The sequence below is a fragment of the Pogoniulus pusillus genome, chromosome 10 (genome assembly GCF_015220805.1).
Source record: "Pogoniulus pusillus isolate bPogPus1 chromosome 10, bPogPus1.pri, whole genome shotgun sequence".
NCBI classification, from domain to species: domain Eukaryota; kingdom Metazoa; phylum Chordata; class Aves; order Piciformes; family Lybiidae; genus Pogoniulus; species Pogoniulus pusillus.
Window position 1 is genome coordinate 7,160,130 of NC_087273.1, and position 24,228 is coordinate 7,184,357.

The 24,228-nt window shown below is 48.0% G+C and overlaps 1 protein-coding gene across 3 annotated transcripts in view; it reads right to left on the reverse strand.

Annotated features, from left to right (window-relative positions):
- Window positions 1-9,940: 9,940 nt before the first annotated feature.
- Window positions 9,941-24,228, reverse strand: part of SLC4A4 (solute carrier family 4 member 4) — a 227,964-nt gene continuing 213,676 nt past the window's right edge. For all 3 annotated transcript variants that reach the window (XM_064149691.1, XM_064149690.1, XM_064149689.1), the window contains 5 exons: window positions 22,472-22,645; window positions 18,445-18,606; window positions 13,485-13,581; window positions 11,310-11,389; window positions 9,941-10,030 (listed from right to left, as the gene is read on the reverse strand). In XM_064149691.1, the coding sequence (XP_064005761.1) occupies window positions 11,346-11,389; window positions 13,485-13,581; window positions 18,445-18,606; window positions 22,472-22,645 (477 nt within the window). In that variant the 3' untranslated portion in view covers window positions 9,941-10,030; window positions 11,310-11,345. The remainder of the gene's footprint in view (window positions 10,031-11,309; window positions 11,390-13,484; window positions 13,582-18,444; window positions 18,607-22,471; window positions 22,646-24,228) is intronic.

A 24,228-nucleotide genomic window follows, 5' to 3' on the forward strand; every position in this document is an offset into this window, starting at 1 on the left:
TGGAGTTAACCAGACAGGACAGAGACTAGAACCTTGCAGAGGGGAGAACCTTTGGAGGTCCCTTCCAACCAAACCCATTCCATGAATGAATCTATGGAAGACTGATGGAAGATGTGGAGCCAATCAGACTGGGCTGAGTTTAGAACCTTGCAGGGGGGATGGGACACCTTTGGAGGTCACTTCCAAGACAACCCATTCCATGAACCAATCTATAAAAGAGGGATGGAAGATGTGAAGCCAATCAGAGAGGACTTTGGGAGGGGAGACCTTTAGAGGTCCCTTCCAACTTAACCCATCTATGACTGAAGCTCTGAAAGAGTGATGGAGGATGTGGAGTCAATCAGACCTGGGGAGGGGGGACTTTTGGAGGTCTCTTCCAACCCAACCCACTCCAGGATCCACTGATCTATGAAAGAATGATGATGTGGAGTCAATCAGAGAGGACTTTGGGAGGGGGGGACTTTTGGAGGTCCCTTCCAACCCAACCCATTCCAGGATCCATTGATCAATGAAAGAATGATGATGTGGAGTCAATCAGAGAGGACTTTGGGAGGGGGGGACTTTTGGAGGTCCCTTCCAACCCAACCCATTCCAGGATCCATTGATCAATGAAAGAATGATGATGTGGAGTCTATCAGAGAGAACTTTGGGAGGGGGGGACTTTTGGAGGTCCCTTCCAACCCAACCCATTCCAGGATCCATTGATCAATGAAAGAATGATGATGTGGAGTCTATCAGAGAGGACTTTGGGAGGGGGGGACTTTTGGAGGTCCCTTCCAACCCAACCCATTCCAGGATCCATTGATCAATGAAAGAATGATGATGTGGAGTCTATCAGAGAGAACTTTGGGAGGGGGGGACTTTTGGAGGTCCCTTCCAACCCAACCCATTCCAGGATCCATTGATCAATGAAAGAATGATGATGTGGAGTCTATCAGAGAGGATTTTGGGAGTGGGGACCTTTGGAGGTCCTTTCCAACCTTTGGCTGTTTGAGCTGGAAAAGTAGCTCAGGCATAAAACTATTCAGAACAGAGGAACTCAGAAGTAGAAGACCTGAGCAGAGAGGTGAATCTTCCAGGGACAGGCCACATATTGGCAACAGTGGATAAGTTAATCTAACTTCATAGCAGCACCAAGAGCTTTATGTCTGGAAGCACAGCTTGGACCTTCCCCTTGCTGCTTCTGCTGGAGTGAGTTTATTCTACAGGGGGGAGGGATCCACCCTAACCTGGGACATAACTCACAGAAGCAATCACAGACTCACAGCATTTCTTAGATTGGAAAAGACCTTCAAGATCACTGAGTCCAATCATTAGTTTCACACTGACAAGTCCCTGACTAAACCAAAGCCCTCAGCACAACATCTCAGCCCTATGAATGGCTATGGCTGGAAAGGACCACCAGGATCAGCCAGTCCAACCTTCATCCCAGCATCCTTCATCACTAAACCATAGCCTCCAGCACCACATCCACTCTCCTCTTAAACACCTCCAGGGATGGTGACTCCACCACCTCCCTGGGCAGCCTGTTCCAGTGCCTGACCTCCCAACATCCAACCTAAACCTCCCCTGACTCAACTTGAGGCCACTTCCTCTTGTCCTAGCATCAGTACTTCAGGAGAATAGACCAGCTCCAGCCTCACCACAACCTCCTTTTAGGTAGTTGTAGAGGTCAGGTCCTTCCCTTGACGGATTCTGTAGTGACTCTGCAGCTCTCCCCTGGGAAGAAGCAGCTGTGTTAACTGTGGTTGGTGGATTTCACAGTATCACAGTATCATCAGGGTTGGATTTGCTTCCCTCCTCCTGCTGGGCTTTCTTTAGAAGCCCTTCCAGGCTTCTAAGAGGCTTTTTCTGCCTCCTCCTGTTGTTCCCTGAAGTGTTTGCTCACACCTTACAGCACTGCAGCTTTCCCCCCTTGTAGAGGGCATTAAGGTCCCCTCTCAGCCTCCTCTTCTCCAGACTAAACACCTCCAGCTGCTCCTCCCAGGCCATGTTTGCCAGCCCTCTCCCCATCCTCATCACCCTTCTCTGCCCCACTCCAGCCCCTCAGTGTCCCTCCTATCCTACAGTGACCAAAGCTGGACGCAGTACTCCAGGTGTGGTCTCACCAGTGCTGAGCACAGGGGCACCACCACACCTCCCTGCTCCTGCTGCTCACACCATTTCTGACCCAGGCCAGGATGCTGCTGCCCTTCTTGCCCACCTGGGCACACTGCTGGCTCACATTCAGCCGATGCCCACCAACACCCCCAGGTCCCTTTCCACCAAGGCAGCTCTCAGCCACTCTGTCCCCAGCCCATAGGGCTGCTAGGGGTTGTTGTGGCCAAAGTGCATGACCCAGCACCTGGCCTGGTTAAACCTCCTGCCCATGGCTCCAGCCCATCCAAACCCCTCTGCAGGGCCTCCCTACCCTCCAGCAGACTGGCACTGCTGCTTCACTTGCTGGCAGCTGCACACTGCTCAGGGTGCAACCCAGCCCAGCCCCCAGCAGAGCTACACCAGAGTGATGCAAGAGGTGGGGGGGGGGTCTGGTTTTTTCTGGTTGCTTGTTTTGGTTTGGTTTCTGTGTGGGGTTTTTTCCTATTTAGTTTTTTCCTGGTTTTTTTGTTTGGTTTTTTTTTTTTCTGATTTTTTCCCTGCTTTTTTTTTCTCTTTGGTTTTTTTTTGTTCATTTTTTTTCCCTGTTTTTTTTTTCTGTTTTTTTTCCCCTGCCTTTTTTTTCTGTTTTTTTTCCCCTGCCTTTTTTTTTCTCTTTGTTTTTGCTCCCTATTTTTTTTTCCTGTTTCCCCCCCCCCCCCTTTATTTTTTCCCCCATTTTTTTTTCCCCCCTCTTTTTTTCCCCTGTTTGGTTATTTCCTGTTTTTTTTTCCTGTTTTTCTTTCCTGGTTTTTTGTTTTTTGTTTTTTCCCCTTTTTTTTTTGTTCCTTTTTTCCTGTTCTTTTTCTCTGTTTTTTTTTCCCTGTTTGTTTTTTTCCTGTTTTTTTTTTCTGTTTTTTTTTTCTGCTTTTTTCCCACAGTTCCCCCCCCCCCCTTTTTTTGTTCCCTCTTTTTCCCCTGTTCTTTTTCCGTTTGCTTTTTTCACGTTTTTTTTTTCTCTGTTTATTTTTTTCCCGTTTGTTTTTTTCTCCCTGTTTGTTTTTTTCCTGTTTATCTTTTTTCTGTTTTTTTTTCCCCCTGTTTTTTTTCCTCCTTTTTTTTTTTGCCCCCTGTTTTTTTTTCCCAGTTTTTTTCCTCGTGTTTGTTTTCCCTGTTTGTTTTTTTTTTCCTGTTTGACTTTTTTTCTCTGGTTTTTTTTTTCCTGTTTATTTTTTCCTGGTTTTCTTTCTGTTGTTTTTTTTTCCCCTGTTTGATTTTTTTCCTGTTTGCTTTTTTTTGTTGTTTTCTTTTTTCCTGTTTGTTTTTTCTGTTTTGTTTGGTTTTTTCCTGTTTTGTTTGGGTTTCCATTTTTTTTCCTGATTGGTTTTTTTTCCCTTTTTTTTTCACCTGTTTGGTTTTTTTTCCCTGTTTGGTTTTTTTCTCTGTTTTTTTCCTGATTGTATTTTTCTTCTTTTTTTCCCTATTTGGTTTTTTTTCCTGTTTGTTTCATTTTTTTCCTTTTTTTTTTTTCTATTTGTTTTTTTTTTTCCTGTTTGTTTTTCCTGTTTGGTTTTTTTTCCTCTTTTTTTTTTTCCCTCTGGTCTTTCTTCTCTTTGTTTTTTTTTATCTGTTTGGGGTTTTTTGTGGGTTTTTTTTAAGTGTATTTTCATTGGGTTTTTTTTTTGTTGTTGTTGTTGTTATTTTTATTCCATAAAAAGTCACAAACAGAAAAGCTTCAGAAACAAAAGCAAAAGGACTGTAGAAAGTCTAGGATGTTATTGAGGAGTTTCCTGGGTTATATGAATTGGAAAGAGAAAGAAAAACAAAACAAAACAAAACAAAAAACCCAACAAACCAAAATCAAACCAAAATCAAACCAAAATCAAACCAAAATCAAAATCAAATCAAATTCTTTTTAATACAGTGAAATGTTTTCTGCCTTTTCATTTCCTTTCCCTTTCTTGGGGCTTTTTTTTTTTCCTCTTCATTCCTCCACCTCAATCCACTTCATTTTCCACCCAAGTTTTGGGGTGGTGTTTTTTTTTTCCTTCTTTCCTCCCAAGCAAAACTTGTGAAGGATTAAAAGCAGTTAAGACAAACAAAAAAGGAGCTGACAGTGCCTGTTGGTTCCAAACCAAAACCAAAAGCACCCCAAAACCCCCCACACTAAAAAGACAAAGAAGAGATGTATCCTGCCACCCTGACAGCCACAGCCTCCTGGCTACCATGCTCCAGGGGCTGGGATAAAGCTGGCTGCAGCTGGGTGGTGGTTAGGGGGGGGTCCCACCAAGGTGGTTGTTATGGGGTTCCACCAAGGTGGCTCTCATGTGGTAGTGGTCCCACCTGGGTGGCTGTCTTGAGGTCTTTGCTTGGGTAGCTACCAGGTGGTCCCACTGCTGAGTGGGACCTGCCTTTGTTCTGCTCTGGGAAGGTCATCCCTTGATGGCCTCCTCAGAGGGCTTTGGGTCAGTCCCCACATCTCTTCCCAGAGGTGCTCGCTCAGCTTTGTTTCTCCCCCACCACAGAACACCCAATTCTGGTCCAGGAGAAGCTTTCTTTGCCAAGTGAAGTGCAGTGGAGATGTCTTTGTGTCTCTTCTCCTGGTGCCAGCTCTTGGTTGCTCTCTTGGTGTTTGGTTTCCTGGGGTTTCGTGAAAGGATAACCCAAGGGGAGAGACACAAAGGAACACTCAAGAGGAGAGACACAAAGGAAAAGCCAAGGAGAGAGACACAAAGGAAAAGCCAAGGGGAGAGACACAAAGGAAAAGCCAAGGGGAGAGACACAAAGGAAAAGCCAAGGGGAGAGACACAAAGGAACACTCAAGGGGAGAGACACAAAGGAACACTCAAGGGGAGAGACACAAAGGAAAAGCCAAGGGGAGAGACACAAAGGAAAAGCCAAGGGGAGAGACACAAAGGAAAAGCCAAGGGGAGAGACACAAAGGAACACTCAAGGGGAGAGACACAAAGGAAAAGCCAAGGGGAGAGACACAAAGGAAAAGCCAAGGGGAGAGACACAAAGGAAAAGCCAAGGGGAGAGTCACAAAGGAAAAGCCAAGGGGAGAGACACAACCACCAGCAAAGTGGCAGCCATCAGGCAGCAGGAAAGGAAACATCTCCAGCTCTTCTCACCAGAGCTGTGTGCTCTTCCTGGGAAGCCACAGAAACCTTTGTCCCATCTCTCCAGCAAGGCTACCCTCTCTTCCAACAGCTCCCTTGGGTTCCAGTCCAGAAGAAAGCTCTAGATCAGCAGTCAACACATTTCAAGTACATTTAACACAGTTCAGAAGTGGAAGACCTCATTTTTGTGGACAGATGGACCAGATGGGAAGGTGCACATGGGATGTGGGTGCAGTGTCCTACCCATGGAGCCTACCTGGAGCAGGAAAACTGCCTCTCTACTCATCTGGCACAGGGCCTACCTGGAGCAGGAAAGCTGCTTCCCCACTCATCTGGCTTCACCTTTCCTCCATCAGTTCTGGAGACCCCCTACAAAATCAGCTCCCACATCCTCCACAGGTGATGTTGGAGTCCATACCAGGGACTTGAGTTCACCAAGGGATGGAGACCATTAGTTGAAGGTTGGCAATGCATGGCCCAGAGGTTGTCCGTCCTCCAGACAGTGACAAGGATCACCCAGCTGCTCCTTGTCTGGCTGCTTCCAACACCTCCCCAGCCTTTCCAAAGCAGAAGGTTGCCATGATGCCAGGTGGAGCCCACACAGGCCCCTGGAGAAGAAGCAGGGGAATGCAGGAGGGTGCACACATATTGGTTCCTCTGCAGCTCCATCATCCCTCTGTACCAATGACCATTCACAGCAGATCAAGCTCAGACCACCATGGTGCCTATCAACTTCTCCTTGAAGCACAGGCAAAGTGAGGTGGGCAGCTGCTTCTACTCAGAGCACCATGGAACACCAGGTCAGAAGAGACCTCAAGGATCATCTGCTCCAAGACCACATCACCCATAGGGCTCCTACAAGTGGAGTAGATGCATGCAAGGTCTCAGTACCATCATGGACCTCCATTTGCTTAACCAAGGTGGACTTTGGCTTTGCCAGGATGAAAGCAGCAGCCATGTGCCTGTCCCCTGTGGTGGGATCCTTCTCCTTGGGGAACAAGCTCATGCAGCTGGGCTTGGGTTTCTTCTTCTCTGCTGGATGAAGGTTTTAGTGGGTTAGATGTAGTCTTCATCTTTCATCACAGAAATGCCCTGGTGAAGCCTACACAAGTACCTTTGGAGACAAGGTGCAGAGAAGACATCCACCATCCCTTCCAAGGTGCTATCTCCTCACCTCCTTTGAAACCAACACCTGGCCATGCCCAGTCACAGGATGTTAGGGCTTGGAAGGGACCCAAAGAGATCATCAAGTCCAACACCTCCTGCCAGAGTAGGACCACACAATCTAGCTCAGGTCACAGAGGAACACATCCAGACAGGCCTTGAAAGTCCTTGCCTGCTTGCTTCTGATTCATCACCATGGGCAGATGGATGGGTCTAGGACCATGCTGAGGAAGAATCACAGAATGGTAGTGGTTGGAAGGGACCTCTGGAGATCATCCAGTACAACTCCCCCTGCCAGAGCAGGGTCACCTTGGGCAGGTCACACAGGAAGGCATCCAGGTGGGTTCAGAAAGTCCCCAGAGGAGATTCTGTAGATGCTGTGGGGGATGTAGATGGTTTGGAGGGTGAATCACAGAACGGTAGTGGTTGGAAGGGACCTCTGGAGATCATTCAGTCCAATTCCCCCTGCAAGAGCAGGGTCACCTTGGGCAGGTCACATAAGAATACATCCAGGTGGGTCTAGAAAGCCCCCAGAGAAGGTACTTTTGTAGATGCTGTGGGATGCTGGAGGATGTAGATGGTTTGGAGGGTGAATCACAGAACAGTAGTGGTTGGAAGGGACCTCTGGAGATCATTCAGTCCAATTCCCCCTGCAAGAGCAGGGTCACCTAGGGCAGGTCACATAAGAATACATCCAGGTGGGTTCAGAAAGTCCCCAGAGAAGGTACTTCTGTAGATGCTGTGAGATGCTGGAGGATGTAGATGGTTTGGAGGGTGAATCACAGAACAGCAGTGGTTGGAAGGGACCTCTGGAGATCATTCAGTCCAATTCCCCCTGCAAGAGCAGGGTCACCTTGGGCAGGTCACACAGGAAGGCATCCAGGTGGGTTCAGAAAGTCCCCAGAGAAGGTACTTCTGTAGATGCTGTGGGATGCTGGAGGAAGCAGATGTTTTTGACCCTGAGAAACATCGCAGCCGCCCTTCCTCAACTGCCTTCCTCCTCCACCATGCCTGAGGCACTCCTGGGACCTCCTCACATCCACACACAAAGGTGCACAAACTCCTTTCTCCTACCACTTAACTCCACCACCATCATCACCACCTCAAGTCCCACCACTCTCTGCCCACTGCTGTGGGTAGCCTCCCAACCTGCCTCTTACCACTGCTACGCCTCGGTCCTAAAACAAAACCCCTTTCAGTCCCACCTCTCTCTCCCATCTCCTTCATCACCAACTTCAGATTCAGGATTAAAACATCTAAAATACAACCCCCAAACCAACCAACCAAAAACCCCCAAACACCAAAGTGAAACCCAACACAACCCCAAAGCCAAGCTTGCAGATGTAGAAGGCGCTCAGCCTTTGCACCAACCATGGCTTGGGGAGATGCTGTGGCTTGGGTATTAAAACCAGACCAAAAATCACATTTTTAGAGATGATTTTGGGTGGTTTGGGATTTTTTTTTTCTCCTTTTTTTTTTTTTTTTTGTTGTTAGGGGTTTTTGGGGTCTTTTTTATCCATCTTTTTTGTTTCTTTTATATATATATGTACAGAAAAGCCTAGCATCTAGAAATAAGAGGTAGAAACTACTCCAGAACTAGAAATTTCCTGCTGCAGGAAACAAGAGAATAAAAGAAACATTTAAAAAAATCCTGCTTGGGTTGGGGGGTTTTGGGGTATTTTTTTTTGTCTTTTTCTTTATAGGCATTAAAAAAAAAGAGTTAAAAAAATTTGAGCACAAAAAAATAACCAAAAACCCCAAAGGAACCAAAACAAAACCAAAAGGAACAAAAATAAAACTAAAGCCCAAAGGAACCAAAACAAAATCAAAACCAAAGCCCAAAGGAACCAAAACAAAACCAAAAGGAACAAAAATAAAACCAAAGCCCAAAGGAACCAAAACAAAATCAAAACCAAAGCCCAAAGGAACCAAAACAAAACCAAAACCAAAGCCCAAAGGAACCAAAACAAAACCAAACCCAAAGGAACTAAAACAAAAATAAAACCAAAGCCCAAAGGAAGCAAAACAAAACCAAAGCCCAAAGGAAGCAAACCAAAACCAAAGACCAAAGGAACCAAAACAAAGCCAAAGCCCAAAGGAAGCAAAACAAAATCAAAGCCCAAAGGAGCCAAACAAAATCAAAACCAAAGCCCAAAGGAACCAAAACAAAGCCAAAGCCCAAAGGAACCAAAACAAAACCAAGACCCAAAGGAACCAAACCAAAATCAAAGCCCAAAGGAACCAAACCAAAACCAAAGCCCAAAGGAACCAAACAAAACCAAAGCCCAAAGGAACCAGAATGAAAATAAAACCAAAGCCCAAAGGAACCAAACCAAAACCAAAGCCCAAAGGAACCAAACCAAAACCAAAGCCCAAAGGAACCAAATCAAAATCAAAACCAAAGCCCAAAGGAACCAAACCAAAACCAAAGCCCAAAGGAACCAAATCAAAATCAAAGCCCAAAGGAACCAAAACAAAGCCAAAGCCCAAAGGAAGGAAAACAAAATCAAAGCCCAAAGGAGCCAAACAAAACCAAGTCCCAAAGGAACCAGAATGAAAATAAAACCAAAGCCACCAAACCAAAATCAAGACCCAAAGGAACCAAACCAAAATCAAAGCCCAAAGGAACCAAAACAAAACCAAAGCCCAAAGGAACCAAATCAAAATCAAAGCCCAAAAGAACCAGAATGAAAATAAAACCTAAGCCCAAAGGAACCAAACCAAAACCAAGACCCAAAGGAACCAAATCAAAATCAAAACCAAAGCCCAAAGGAACCAAATCAAAATCAAAACCAAAGCCCAAAGGAACCAAACCAAAACCAAAGCCCAAAGGAACCAAATCAAAATCAAAACCAAAGCCAAAAGGAACCAAACCAAAACCAAAGCCCAAAAGAACCAAAACAAAACCAAAGACCAAAGGAACCAAACCAAAACCAAAATTAAAGCCAAAAGGAACCAAAACCAAAGCCCAAAGGAACCAAAACAAAATCAAAGCCCAAAGGAACCAAAACAAAACCAAAGCTCAAAAAGAAAGTTGTAGGTTAAACTCCCCCCCCCCATAATTTAAACAAAATAATCCAGGAACAAAAGGAATAATAACAATAATAATAATAACCAAGACTCTTGAAGGAACCTGTCAAGATTTAAGTCCATTTAAGTGTTTGCTCTTAAAAAATAATAACAAACCCAAACCAAACCCAACCCCTTCCGAAATCAACCCAAAACTCAACAGGGTGGCATAGGAAAAGGAGACTTTGCTGTCTGCTCTGGGAGCAAAGAGAGCATCCTCCTCTCCTCTTCCTTCCTGCCTCGACTCCCAGGCGTGGCTTTCCAGGAGCTCACTGATTTAGCAGCACTTTCTTCCAGCCTCTTCCATCCCATCGACTTGGAGGGGTTGGTTTGGTTCTGCTGGATGACAAAGGAGGGGGACAGGCACACCCCAACACCTCTCTGCACCGGGAGCCACGCCAGTCTTGGTCAGCAGGTGGGGTGAAGAGGGGCCTGGGGAGCAGGGGGGGGTTTGGCTAATGACAAAAGAAAGCCCAGACGAGGTTGGACAGACGAGTTACAAAGTGGTTTCTGTTCCCTTGCTCCTCCAGAAGTAACCATGGTCTGCAGGCTCCACTTCTATTCTAATTTGAGGCACAACTTTGACCGGAGTTCGTGGAGGGCTGTGGAGAAAAAGAAAGACCAAGGTCAGGGTGAGGACTACCTCCAGGTCTTACAGTGTGGGGACCACCTCTAGATCATACAAGGTGGGGACCACCAGCTCTTAACACATGGGGACCACCTCCAGGTCCTAACACATGAGGACCACTTCCAACTCCTACAGTGTGTGGACCACCTCCAGCTCCTAGAGCACAGGGATCATCATCTCCTAACACATGGGGACTACCTCCAGGTCCTACAGCATAGGGACAACCTCCAGCTCCTAATACATGGGGACCACCTCCAGGTCCTACAGCATAGGGACAACCTCCAGCTCCTAACACATGGGGACCACCTCCAGGTCCTACAGCATAGGGACAACCTCCAGCTCCTAACACATGGGGACCACCTCCAGGTCCTACAGCATAGGGACAACCTCCAGCTCCTAACACATGGGGACCACCTCCAGGTCCTACAGCACAGGGACAACCTCCAGCTCCTAACACATGGGGACCACCTCCAGGTCCTACAGCATGGGGACCACCTCCAGGTCCTAACACATGGGGACCACTTCCAACTCCTACAGTGTGTGGACCACCTCCAGCTCCTAGAGCACAGGGATCACCAGCTCCTAACACATGGGGACTACCTCCAGGTCCTACAGTGTGAGGACCACCTCCAGGTCCTACTCCATGAGGACCACCTCCAGCTCCTAACACATGGGGACCACCTCCAGGTCCTAACACATGAGGACCACCTCCAGGTCCTACAGCACAGTGACCACCTCCAGGTTCTAACATTGTCTTCTGTGCTCAGGACTTCTGCTAGCACAGTCTCCCAGTGACCCAGGCCTACCAGGAGTTAAGCCTACCAATTTCACCCCCTGAGGAGCACCAAGTGCCCAGCACTTGAGCTTCCCACCAAGCTGTGGCAACGCTCCTGAAGCTGCCTTTGAAATCATCTGGTCACAGCCACTGAGATGAACCTCCCAGGCTCTCCAGCACTTAGAAGTCCAGACAATGCTGAGGATTACTGCTGCCCTGGTTTAGACCCAACTCTTGACACTGGGAGGCCCAAGGTGGCCCTAAACTGGGGCTGAGCTTCTAGAGCTTGCTCCTTGCCCCTTCCTCGCTGCTGCTGTTTATTTCCCACCTCTGATAAGGGGGAACGAATCTCCTCCAAGGGCACTTTCAGAGTACCCTACAAGGGGACAGCAACTTTGCCTCACTGACTTTCAGGATGCTGTGAAGTAGCTGAGATGCTTTTGAGGAGCCATCAGCCCAAGCACTGTCAGGTGCCTACCTTGGCATGGTGTGTGACTGAAGGAAAGGAATTGTATCAGCACGACGTATGGCGCTCAAGGAATGTTGGTGACTTTTCTCCTGTTGGGGAGGGAAAAGGAGAGTCCAGTTTGACACTGCCTGCAGCAACTGGTGGCTCCTCAAGCCCAGCCTCAGGTTCTCCAGCATTGTCTCATCTACTTGACCAAGCTTTCTTTCACTGCTGGCTGCCTGCCAGGTGGGCTTCACAGCTGGGAAGTCACAACACTCCTCTCTCTATCTCTCTCCTCCAAGATAAAACCCAATAGGACCAAAGTCTCATTGCCCAGGACTTCACCACCTTTAATTCTGGCCACTTACCTTGCACCTACACCACTTTAGCTACCCTGTGCTCCTCGCTGTCACACCCAACCTCTTAGTGAGGAAAGAGGTGGCTTGCTGCCTCTTCTAATGGCTTTCCTCTCCTGACCCAGGGTGGGGACATGTCCTCACTGTTAACCTCACTGTCCCACCTGGCCTGTCACAGTCAGGCATTGGAATAGCTTTCCCAGGGAGGTGGTGGAGTCCCCACCCCTGGAGGTGTTCAATAAAACATGAAGACCTGGCACCTGGGGGGATGGATTAGTGGCCACGGTGGTGCTGGGTTGATGGTTGGAGTCAGTGATCTTAGAGGGCTGCTCCAACCCAAACAATTCTATTGTCTAATGGCCATGGTGGTGTTGGGTCAAAAGTTGGACTCAATGACCTCAGAGAGAGCTTCTCCAACCCCAACAACTCTATGGTCTAGCAGCCATGGTGGTGTTGGACCAAAAGCTGGATTCAATGACCTCAGAGAGAGCTTCTCCAACCCCAACAACTCTATGGTCTAGCAGCCATGGTGGTGTTGAGTCAGAAGCTGGACTCAATGACCTCAGAGAGAGCTTCTCCAACCCAAACAACTCTATACTCTAGCAGCCATGGTGGTGTTGGGTCAGAAGCTGGACTCAATGACCTCAGAGAGAGCTTCTCCAATGCCAACAATTCTATGCTCTAGCAGCCAAGGTGGTGTTGGGTCAAAAGTTGGACTCAATGACCTCAGAGAGAGCTTCTCCAACCCCAACAATTCTATGCTCTAGCAGCCAAGGTGGTGTTGGGTCAAAAGTTGGACTCAATGACCTCAGAGAGAGCTTCTCCAACCCCAACAATTCTATACTCTAGCAGCCAAGGTGGTGTTGGGTCAGAAGTTGGACTCAATGACCTCAGAGAGAGCTTCTCCAAACCCAACAATTCTATGCTCTAGCAGCCATGGTGGTGTTGGGTCAAAGTTTGGACACAGCACCCTTGAAGGTCTTTTCCAACCCAACTAATTCAATGATTCTATGCCTTAATGGCTGTGGTGGTGTTGGGTCAATGGTTGGATTCAATGGCCTGGAAGGTCTTTTCCAGCCCAAACAATTCCATGGTTCCATGACAAACCTGAGTCTTTATGTCAACTACTCATCCCATTTTAACACACTGGAGCTGGTTGCTCTTCCTCCCTTAAAAGCTTAGCACATGGCAGGTGAAAAGGACTGAAAATTAAGATGATCATCATCCATTCTGAGCATTGATGGAGGAATTGAAAGGAAGCAGAGGAGCACAAAAGCTAAGAATCACCTAAGAAGGGAAATAGGTTAATGGACAACTGCTGATGATCAATGATGAGCTTAAGTGGCTTCTTTTAAGCGTGGGGTTGTGTGGCTGCTTGGCACCTAAGGAAACAAACAGCAAGGGGACAGTGTGTGGTGGGGGTGGAGGGGGAAGGTTTGGACTTGCTGCCCATCCAGGACACTAGGCTCAGAGGGGAAAAAAAAAAAAATCAGTGGAACCATCAGTGGGGTTAACACAAGAGGGGGAAAAGAGCAGACTGGCCCAGAGACCTGTTAGTAGCTGGTTAAAAGAGCAGCAAGCTGGAGGCACCAGAAGGAACAACATCAAATTGGTAAGGAGCAAAGAAAAACCAACAACTCCCAACCCTCCCCCCCCCCCAAAATCTGTCCTAAATCAGAGGCCTGGAAACTAAAAAAAACAATTAAAAAGAGAGGAGGGGGGAGGGGGAACCCCAAGCCCCAAACCCACAAGGAAAAGCAGTTCTCCAAAAGCCATCACTAAAGACATCTCTAGGTTGGTAGTGCAAGTCAGAGTCAAGCAGGCATGCAAGAGGTTGGTTTCTACTCACTGTCAGCAGGTTTGCTATCACTTAGGAAAGGTTCCTGCTCCATGATGTCCATTGGGATTTTAATACTTGGGACTTTTTCTGAGTAAGGGCAGTCAGACTGTGAAAGAAACGTGTAAAAGGTCTTAGAACATTTTCATGGTCTGCCACAGACTCACAAAGCAGCCTTCAGGGTGGCTCTGGAGGAGAGACAAAGGAGGGAAAATAAAGCAGCAGCAGCCAGCTTGGCTGGTTCCCCACTGCACCCCACACTTTCCCTTGGCTTGGGAAGCAACACAGGTTGAAAGGATGATCTTGTGCTGCTTATCTTCCCCTCTCCCCACCTCACAGGCTCCTTTGCCATGGCTTTTTAAGGCACCACCCAGGCCAGCTTGGAATATGCTGCAGGAAATACCAATGGAAGGTTGTTTGTAGCAGAAAGTGCTGGGGCTTGGTTGTTAAGGAGCTCACCAAAGCATCTTACCCTGCTGTGATTTATCTGAACCCCAGGGTTGCAGCTCCACTTCACAAGAGCCAGGCATGGTGGGGCAGAGGTTCCTGAAGCTGGGCTGCCTCAGTTCCTATCTGAGTCCAGCCCAGGCTCAGTGACACCTTGATGGGGAGAGGGGGGGGGGGGGGGGAAGGGACAGAGAGAGAGGGGGAAAAGGGACAGAGAGAGAGGGGGAAAAGGGACAGAGAGAGGGGGGGAAAAGGGACAGAGAGAGAGGGGGAAAAGGGACAGAGAGAGAGGGGGAAAAGGGACAGAGAGAGAGGGGGAAAAGGGACAGAGAGAGAGGGGGAAAAGGGACAGAGAGAGAGGGGGAAAAGGGACAGAGAGAGAGGGGGAAAAGGGACAGAGAGAGAGGGGGAAAAGGGACAGAGAGAGAGGGGGAAAAGGGACAGAGAGAGAGGGGGAAAAGGGACAGGGGGGGGGGAAGGGACGGGGTGGGGGAAGGGACAGAGAGGGGGGGGAAGGGACGGGGGGGGAAAAGGGACAGAGAGAGGGGGGAAAAGGGACGGGGGGGGGGGAAGGGACAGAGAGGGGGGGGAAGGGACGGGGGGGGGAAAAGGGACAGAGAGAGGGGGGGAAAAGGGAAAGAGAGAGAGGGGGAAAAGGGAAAGAGAGAGAGGGGGAAAAGGGAAAGAGAGAGAAGGGGAAAAGGGAAAGAGAGGGGGAAAAGGGAAAGAGAGAGGGGGAAGGGACAGAGAGAGAGGGGGAAAGGGGACAGAGATGGGGGGAAAGGGAAAGGGGTGGGGGGAAAGGGACAGAGAGAGGGGGGAAAGGGACAGAGAGAGGGGAGAGAGAAGTGTAGGGGGGTCTCCTGGGGTCTCCACCTGCCCTTGCTCAGTGTAAGGTACTTGGAATCCTTTTTTCAACTCCCAGGCAAGGCCAGGCTGACCTCTCTTTTCTCAGGAGTGTTTTTAGGAGGCTGAAGGACAAGCATCCCTCATCTAAAGATGGTTCTGCAGAAGGGCACTGAAGCCATAAAGCCACCCCTAAATCCTCTCTAAGGATCCATCTCTAAGCTGAGTGAAGAGCCTCAGCAGCTCTTGGATCTTGGCAACAAAGCAGCCTCAAAAGTGCTCAGCAGTTCCTGCACTGCTGCTGCTCCTCTTCAAGCTTCACCACCTGAAACTCAGGGGGGCACAGAGAACCTGCCTGCAGCTGGCAAGAAGACCCCAAAGGGGAGCAGAAGCCCTTGCACAGCACTTCAGGCTCTGCAAATAAATCAATTAGCCCAAACAGAAATGAAATTAAAGCTAATGGCCCACAGTGTTGCCTGGCCTGGCCTGGATCCTGACTCTTTTGGACACAAAATGAGAGACAAATCCAAGGTGCTTTGGGTTTTCCTGGAGCAGATTTCATTAAGCAGTAATTAATTGCACTAATTCCTACTGGGTGAAGCAAGCTGGAAGGGGGAAATGGTGAAATCACTGAACATCTTTATGGCAGCTCCTGTTTTGCTGCCCCTCATTGTTAGCAAACCCCAGAGAGAGCTTTTGGCAAGTCCTGAGTCGTGCTGAGCATGGTCTCCAGCGACGCCGAGTGCTGCCCTGCTCATTCCAAGCCCACCTGCCCCTGTGCTGAGCTCTGATCCCACCAAAACCCACAGCCACTGGCTTGGTGGGGATGTATTTCTGGAAGGGAGAAGGTGAAAACAGTCAACCCACTGACACCCAGGTTCAGGAAGCTGGTAAAAACCAAAGTGCTGTAAAAGAAACCATCTGAGAAGAGTTAAGAATTGACTTTTAGCAGCAGTTGTCTTACCCATGAGGTCAACTCCTGAACCTGAAAAGTCACCAAAAGCTGGAGGAGAGAGGAGATAGCTTAAATCCCATCAGAGATCTGGAAGCTGTGGCTAAGAGTGAGTGCAGGGTGGTTGATGTGTGCTCAGGGATTGGTGTTCCCATCCATGCAGAGGTTCAAGAAAGGTGTGGCCATGACACTTGGGGGGGCATGGTTTGATGGCCATGGTGGTGTTGGGTTGATGGTTGAACTGGATGATCTTAGAGGGGTTTTGGATTCTCCAAGTCCTCTCAGGGGGTTTTTCCTCCTTCTGAAGATATGCAAGAGTCAAGGCCAGGCTGGATGAGGCTTTGAGCAACCTGGGCTAGTGAGAGGTGTCCCTACCCATGGCAGGTGGTTGGAGCTGGATGATCTTCAAGGTCCCTTCCAACCCAAACCACTCAGTGAATGAAGGAGGAGATGGAGCCAAACCCTTGCTGACTGTTCAACGTGGACAAGCCTCCTCTCATCTTGGTTTGCACAAAGTTACCTGCTGAAGGAAGCCCTCATCTTCACCCTCACCCTCCCAGGATGGAGGAACAAAGGGAAAGGGGAGCTGGCTGGCTGAAGAGCCCAGCAAGGACTCCAAGGTATGATATAAGCACAGAGTTCAGCACTCCAACATAAACTTGGGTTTAAACCTGGGTTCAGTATAAAGTTGGGTTTGAAACTTGGGTTTACACCTGGAATCAGTATAAACTTGGGATTAAAGCTGGGTTCAATATGAATTTGGGGTTTAAACTTGGGCTCAGTATAAACCTGGGTTTGAATCTTGGCTTCAATGTAAACTTGGGCTTGAAACTTGGGTTAAGACCTGGCTTCAATATAAACTTGGGCTTGAAACTTGGGTTCAATATAAATTTGGGCTTGAAACTTGGGTTAAGACCTGGGTTCAATATAAACTTGGTCTTGAAACTTGGGTTTAAACCTGGATTCAATATAAACTTGGGCTTCAAACTTGGGTTCAATATAAACTTGGGCTTGAAACTTGGGTTAATTCCTGGGTTCAATATAAAATTGGTCTTGAAACTTGGGTTTAAACCTGGATTCAATATAAACTTGGGCTTCAAACTTGGGTTCAATGTAAACTTGGGCTTGAAACTTGGGTTAAGACCTGGGTTCAATATAAACTTGGGCTTCAAACTTGGGTTCAATATAAATTTGGGCTTGAAACTTGGGTTAAGACCTGGGTTCAATATAAACTTGGGCTTCAAACTTGGGTTCAATATAAATTTGGGCTTGAAACTTGGGTTAAGACCTGGGTTCAATATAAACTTGGGCTTGAAACGTGGGTTTAAACCTGGATTCAATATAAATTTGGGCTTGAAACTTGGCTTCAATATAAACTTGGGCTTGAAACCTGGGTTAAGACCTGGCTTCAATATAAACTTGGGCTTGAAACCTGAGTTAAGACCTGGCTTCAATATAAACTTGGGCTTGAAATTTGGGTTTATACCTGGATTCAATATAAATTCAGGGTTTAAACTTGGGCTTAAACTCAGATTCAATATAAACTTGGGTTTAAACCTGGATTCAATATAAACTTGGGCTTGAAACTTGGTTTTAAACCTGGGTTCAATATGAACTTGGACTTGAAACTTGGGTTCATTATAAACTTGGGCTTGAAACTTGGGTTTAAACCTGGATTCAATATAAACTTGGGCTTGAAACTTGGCTTCAATATAAACTTGGGTTTGAAACTTGGCCTCAATATAAACTTGGGTTTGAAACTTGGCTTCAATATAAACTTGGGCTTGAAACCTGAGTTAAGACCTGGCTTCAATATAAACTTGGGCTTGAAACCTGGGTTAAGACCTGGCTTCAATATAAACTTGGGCTTGAAACCTGAGTTAAGACCTGGCTTCAATATAAACTTGGGCTTGAAATTTGGGTTTATACCTGGATTCAATATAAATTCAGGGTTTAAACTCAGATTCAATATAAACTTGGGTTTAAACCTGGATTCAATACCAAGTTGGGGTTGAAACCTGGGTTCAGTATAAACTTGGGTTTAACACTTGGGTTTAAGGCTGGAGAGAAGAATGTTGGAAGGCACAAGGGGCACATTTCTTCTTCTTTTACTCACAGCAGAAGCCAGAGCAGCCTAAGGCACATGGAGCTGGCCTAGGCAGGTCCCCACACTCAGCAGTTGGCTGAGGGCACGCTGCAAGCCCAGAGGACACTGCAGAAGGGGAGGTGTGCTTTGAGAACACTGAGGTCACCATCAGCAGCCACGACAGGGGCTTTTCAGGAGAGCCATTAAACCCCAACCCATGGGAAAAGCAGGGCAGAAGAGAGGCAGGAGAAACAGAGCTGCTGCTGCTGAGAAGCACTCTCCTCCTAAAAAAAAGAGACAATGATGGGGGAGAAAGGCAGAGGAGGGAAGGCTGTGCAGGGCTGGGCGGTGAAGGGTGTTCTAGCAGAGGGCAGGACATCCCAGCAGGTGCCTTGTGCAAAGTGGGACCTCACTTTGGGCAGGGCAAGCATCACCTACCACAGGCTGCTGCCATGGGCAAAAGGGAAGGCAGCGTAGGAAAGAGGCTTCAGTTGGGGTTGATTTGCTACAGCAGCAGTATAAGACCAAACTGGTCCACTTCAAAAGAGGCTGGCAAAGAGCCAGACCCAGAGCTGGGAAGGACCAGGGACCATGCCCAGGATCAGCTTAGCTAGAAACATCCAGAGCAGGAAGCTCCTTACATCATCATTGTCACTGTCCACACTGCCCTTCTTCTTCTTCTTCTTTTTCTCATCCTCTTTCTTCTTCTTGTCCTTTTCTGGAATGACGTCATCAAGAAAGCTCAAGTCGTGCTGGGAGAAGAGGTAGTCCATGGCTTTTCTGACTGCCACCAGTGCCAGGATCTGCAAAGGCAGAGAGGGAGGACTTTGCAGGCATCTTACACCTTTGATTGAGCTTCCATGCCATCAAACCTACACACCAAACTTGCATGCCATCAAATTTCCATGCCACCAAACATCCATGCCACCAAACCTACACAGCATCAGATTTAGATGCCACCAAACCTACACACCAAACCTCCATAGCATCAGATGTAGATGCCACCAGACCTACACACCAAACCTCCATAGCATCAGATGTAGATGCCACCAGACCTACACACCAAACCTCCATAGCATCAGATTTAGATGCCACCAAACCTTCACACCTAACTTCCATGGCATCAGATGTAGATGCCACCAAACCTACACACCAAACCTCCATAGCATCAGATGTAGATCCCACCAAACCTACACACCAAACCTCCATAGCATCAGGTTTAGATGCCACCAAACCTCCACACCAAACCTCCATAGCATCAGATTTAGATGCCACCAGACCTACACACCAAACTTCCACAGCATCAGTTCTAGATGCCACCAAACCCACACACCAAACATCCATGGCATCAGATGTAGATGCCACCAAACCTACACACCTAACTTCCATAGCATCAGATTTAGATGCCACCAAACCTACACACCAAACTTCCACAGCATCAGTTCTAGATGCCAAACCCACACACCTAACTTCCATAGCATCAGATGTAGATGCCACCAAACCTACACACCAAAGCTCCATAGCACCAGATTTAGATGCCACCAAACTTCCATAACATCAGATTTAGATGCCACCAAACCTACACACCAAAGCTCCATAGCACCAGATGTAGATGCCACCAAACCTCCATAGCATCAGATTTAGATGCCACCAAAGCTATACACCAAACTTCCATAGCATCAGATGTAGATGCCACCAAACCTACACACCAAACCTCCATAGCATCAGATTTAGATGCCACCAAACTGCACACCAAACCTCCATAGCATCAGATTTAGATGCCACCAGACCTACACACCAAACTTCCACAGCATCAGTTCTAGATGCCACCAAACCCACACACCAAACATCCATGGCATCAGATTTAGATGCCACCAAACCTACACACCAAACCTCCATAGCATCAGATTTAGATGCCACCAGACCTACATATCAAACTTCCATGCCACCAAACATCCATGCCACCAAACCTACACACCAAACTTCCACAGCATCAGATCTAGATGCCACCAAACCCACACACCAAACTTCCAAGCCACCAAACTTCCATAGCATCCAAGTTAGATGCCATCAAACCTACATATCAAACTTCCAAGCCACCAAAGCTCCATGTTATCAGACTTCCAAGCCACCAAACTTCCATGCTCTCATTCTTCCATGATGCCAAACCTACACACCATCAAACTTCCTTGCCATCAACCCTCCATATCAAACCTCCATGCCACCAAACTTCCATGTTATCAAACCTCCATATCAAACCTCCATGCCACCAAACTTCCATGTTATCAAACCTCCCTATCAAACTTCCATGCCACCAAACTTCCATGTTATCAAACCTCCCTATCAAACTTCCATGCCACCAAACTTCCATGTTATCAAACCTCCCTATCAAACTTCCATGCCACCAAACTTCCATGTTATCAAACCTCCATATCAAACTTCCATGCCACCAAATTTCCTTGCTATCAAACCTCCATATCAAACTTCCATGCCACCAAATTTCCTTGCTATCAAACCTCCATATCAAACTTCCATGCCACCAAACTTCCATGTTAGCAAACCTCCATATCAAACTTCCATGCCACCAAATTTCCTTGCTATCAAATCTCCATATCAAACTTCAATATCAAACTTCCAAGCCACCAAACCTCCATATCAAACTTCCATGCCACCAAACCTCCATGTCACCAAATTTCCATGCCACCAAACTTCCATGCCACCAAACCTCCATATCAAACTTCCATGCCACCAAATTTCCTTGCTATCGAACCTCCATATCAAACTTCAATATCAAATTTCCAAGCCACCAAACCTCCATATCAAACTTCCATGCCACCAAACTTCCATGTCACCAAATTTCCATGCCACCAAACTTCCAAGCCACCAAACCTCCATATCAAACTTCCATGCCACCAAACTTCCATGTCACCAAATTTCCATGCCACCAAACTTCTTGTTATCAAACCTCCATATCAAACTTCAATATCAAACCTCCATGCCACCAAACATCCATGTCACCAAATTTCCATGCCACCAAGCTCCATATCAAGCTTCCATGCCACCAAACTTCTATGTCACCAAATTTCCATGCCACCAAACTTCCAAGCCACCAAACCTCCATATCAAACTTCCATGCCACCAAACTTCTTGTTATCAAACCTCCATATCAAACTTCAATATCAAACTTCCATGCCACCTCCAAGCCACCAAACCACCATATCAAACTTCAATATCAAACCTCCATGGCACCAAGCTTCCTTGCCACCAAACCTCCACATCAAGCTTCCATGCCACCAAACTTCTTGTTATCAAACCTCCATGCCAACAATCTTCCACACCATCAAACTTCCACACCACCAAAGCTCCATATTATTACACTTCCATGCCACCCTCTGATGTGAAACATGAATCAACAGCATTACCTTTGCACTCAAGTTCAAGGAAAAAGAAATCCCTGTCTTGCTCTTGCTTGAGCTAATCCTTTCCCTCCTGTTGGATCACCTCTTAGAACCAAGCCTCACTCTTGGCTTTGTCACTTTTATGTTGTTTAAAAGCAGGGGACACATTTTCTGTGGGCACTAAAAGAAGGATCCTGCACCTCTCCTTGGTTGATGCAGCTCAGGGAGAAACCAGGCTGAACCTGACCTTGGCAGCAGGGAAGGGTGAAAGCCAACTACATCCTGCTGGTAAAAAATTAACTTGCCAGGCTTGTTTCCCTCCAGAGGGTTTATGTGAAGGCAGCCACGACAAGGCTGACCCCATGCAGTCCTACAGCAGTGGCACAGAGCCCTGAGCTGCTGGCTGGACACGGTCACTTTGCATTCACAAAGTCACAGAACCTTAGATGTTGGAAAGGACCTCCAGAGATCATTGAGTCCAACTCCCCTGCCAAGGCAGCATCACCATGGCTGGGCATGGACACTTTGCATTCACAAAGTCACAGAACCTTAGATGTTGGAAGGGACCTCCAGAGATCATTGAGTCCAACTCCCCTGCCAAGGCAGCATCACCATGGCTGGGCATGGACACTTTGCATTCACAAAGTCACAGAACCTTAGATGTTGGAAAGGACCTCCAGAGATCATTGAGTCCAACTCCCCTGCCAAGGCAGCATCACCATGGCTGGGCATGGACACTTTGCATTCACAAAGTCACAGAACCTTAGATGTTGGAAAGAACCTCCAGAGATCATTGAGTCCAACTCCCCTGCCAAGGCAGCATCACCATGGCTGGGCATGGACACTTTGCATTCACAAAGTCACAGAACCTTAGATGTTGGAAAGGACCTCCAGAGATCACTGAGTCCAACTCCCCTGCTAAGCCAGCATCACCCAGGGTAGTTCTCAGAGGAATGCATCCAGGCAGGTCTTGAAAGTCTCTAGAGAAAGAGACTCCACAACCTGTCTGGGCAGCCTGCTCCAGGGCTCTGTCACCCTCACTGTAAAGAAGTTTCTCCTCACGTTGAGCTGAAACTTTCTGTGTTCCAGTTTGTATCCATTGCTCCTTGGCTTATTGCTGTGCACCACCAAGCTGAGCTTGGCCCCAGACACTTGACCCCCACCCCCCAGCTATCTGTACACACTGATCTGTCCCATTCATGGGAGCCTATGCCCATGGGTGCAAGGTGCAGGCTGAAAAAGGGGAGAGGTGAAGGAAAGCATCCCCTACCATGACAGGGAATATGATAGCAGCCACAGTGGACTTGAGGATCCAGAGGAGGGCCAGGCACACCACCTGCAGGAAGGTGAAGAGGTGGACCCTGCGCAGCGGGACGTGGCGCAGGTAGATGAAGTCAGGCTGGTGCTTCAGAGGCATCAAGAGCAGCTTCAGACGATCCATGAACTAGAAAAGAAAGGGACACTCAAAGTGAGTCCCCCAGGCAGATAAACAAGAGACATTTAGGCTTGAGGTGAGGAGAAAGTTCTTCACTGAGAGAGTCATTGGACACTGGAATGGGCTGCCCGGGGAGGTGGTGGAGTCGCCGTCCCTGGAGCTGTTCAAGGCAGGATTGGACGTGGCACTTGGTGCCATGGTCTGGCCTTGAGCTCTGTGGTAAAGGGTTGGACTTGATGATCTGTGAGGTCTCTTCCAACCCTGATGATACTGTGATTGGCTCCACCTTGGAGTGAGACCTTGGATTGGCTTGGTGAAAGAAACCCAGGAGAACACCCAGCACAGCTCCTGTCTTGGCTTATGCTTAATGCAGGGTGGGCTGAGCATGAGAACTAAGCTGGCTCAGGGCAAGGCCCTAGGTCTGCACTAGATCTGGCAACTAAACAGGGACATGGGAGCAAAGCATCTCTCCAAGAAAGACCTTGAGGTGCTGAGCTGGCAGTGTGAGTGCAGCCCAGACAGCAGCCGTGTGCTGGGCTGCAGCAAGAGCAGTGTGAGCAGCAGGGCAAGGGAGGGGATTCTGCCCCTTGGCTCTGCTCTCCTCAGACCCCACCTGCAGTCCTGGGTGCACTTCTGGAGCACCTAGCACGAAAGGGCATGGAAGTGTTGGAGCCAGTCCAGAGGAGGCCACCAAGATGCTCAGAGGGCTGCAGCAGCTCTGCTATGAGGACAAGCTGAGAGAGTTGGGGCTGTGCAGCCTGGAGACTTTGGAGTGGCCTTCCAGTACCTGAAGGGGACTACAGGAAGGCTGGGGAGGGACTATTGACAAGGTCTTGTAATGACAGGATGAGGAGGAATGGGTTTAAACTGGCAGAGGGGAGATTGAAACTGGATTGTAGGAAGAAGTTCTTTGCAGTGAGGGTGGTGAGACACTGGCACAGGTAGCCCAGGGAGGTTGTGGAGCACAGAATCACCCAATGTGATCTTTGATCACATTGGGTGATTCTGTGCTCCACAACCTCCCTGGAGGTGTTCAAGGCCAGGTTGGATGAGGCCTTGAGCAACCTGTTCTAGTGGGAGGTGTCCCTGCCTATGGCAGGGGATTGGAACTGGCTGAGCTTTGAGGTCCCTTCCAACCTAAACCATTCTGTGATTCTCTGTTTTTTATGTTAAGAAGCAGGACTCTACCACGAGACAGCACAAAGGGCACAAACCCAGGAGGTACCACCTGAACCTAAGGAAAACTTCTTCACTGTGAAGGTGCTGGAGTCCTGGAGCAGCCTGCCCAGAAAGGATGTGGAGTCTCCTTCTCTGGAGAGATTCCAAACCCACTTGGACATTGCAACCCTGGGCAAGCTGCTCTGGTTTTCCTCTAGCAAAACTGGACTGGATGATCTCCAGAGGTCACTTCCAACTCCTGCCATGCTGGGATCACTGTGCTGATGGAAATGACTTTGCTTCAAAGCCTGATTTGCTGTGGACACAATTTCCTCTTGGAGGGATCACTTCATAGAACCATTGAATCACAGAACTGTTGAGGTTGGAAGAGACCTTTGAGCTCACAGAGTCCATCATCCCCAAAACACAGACAA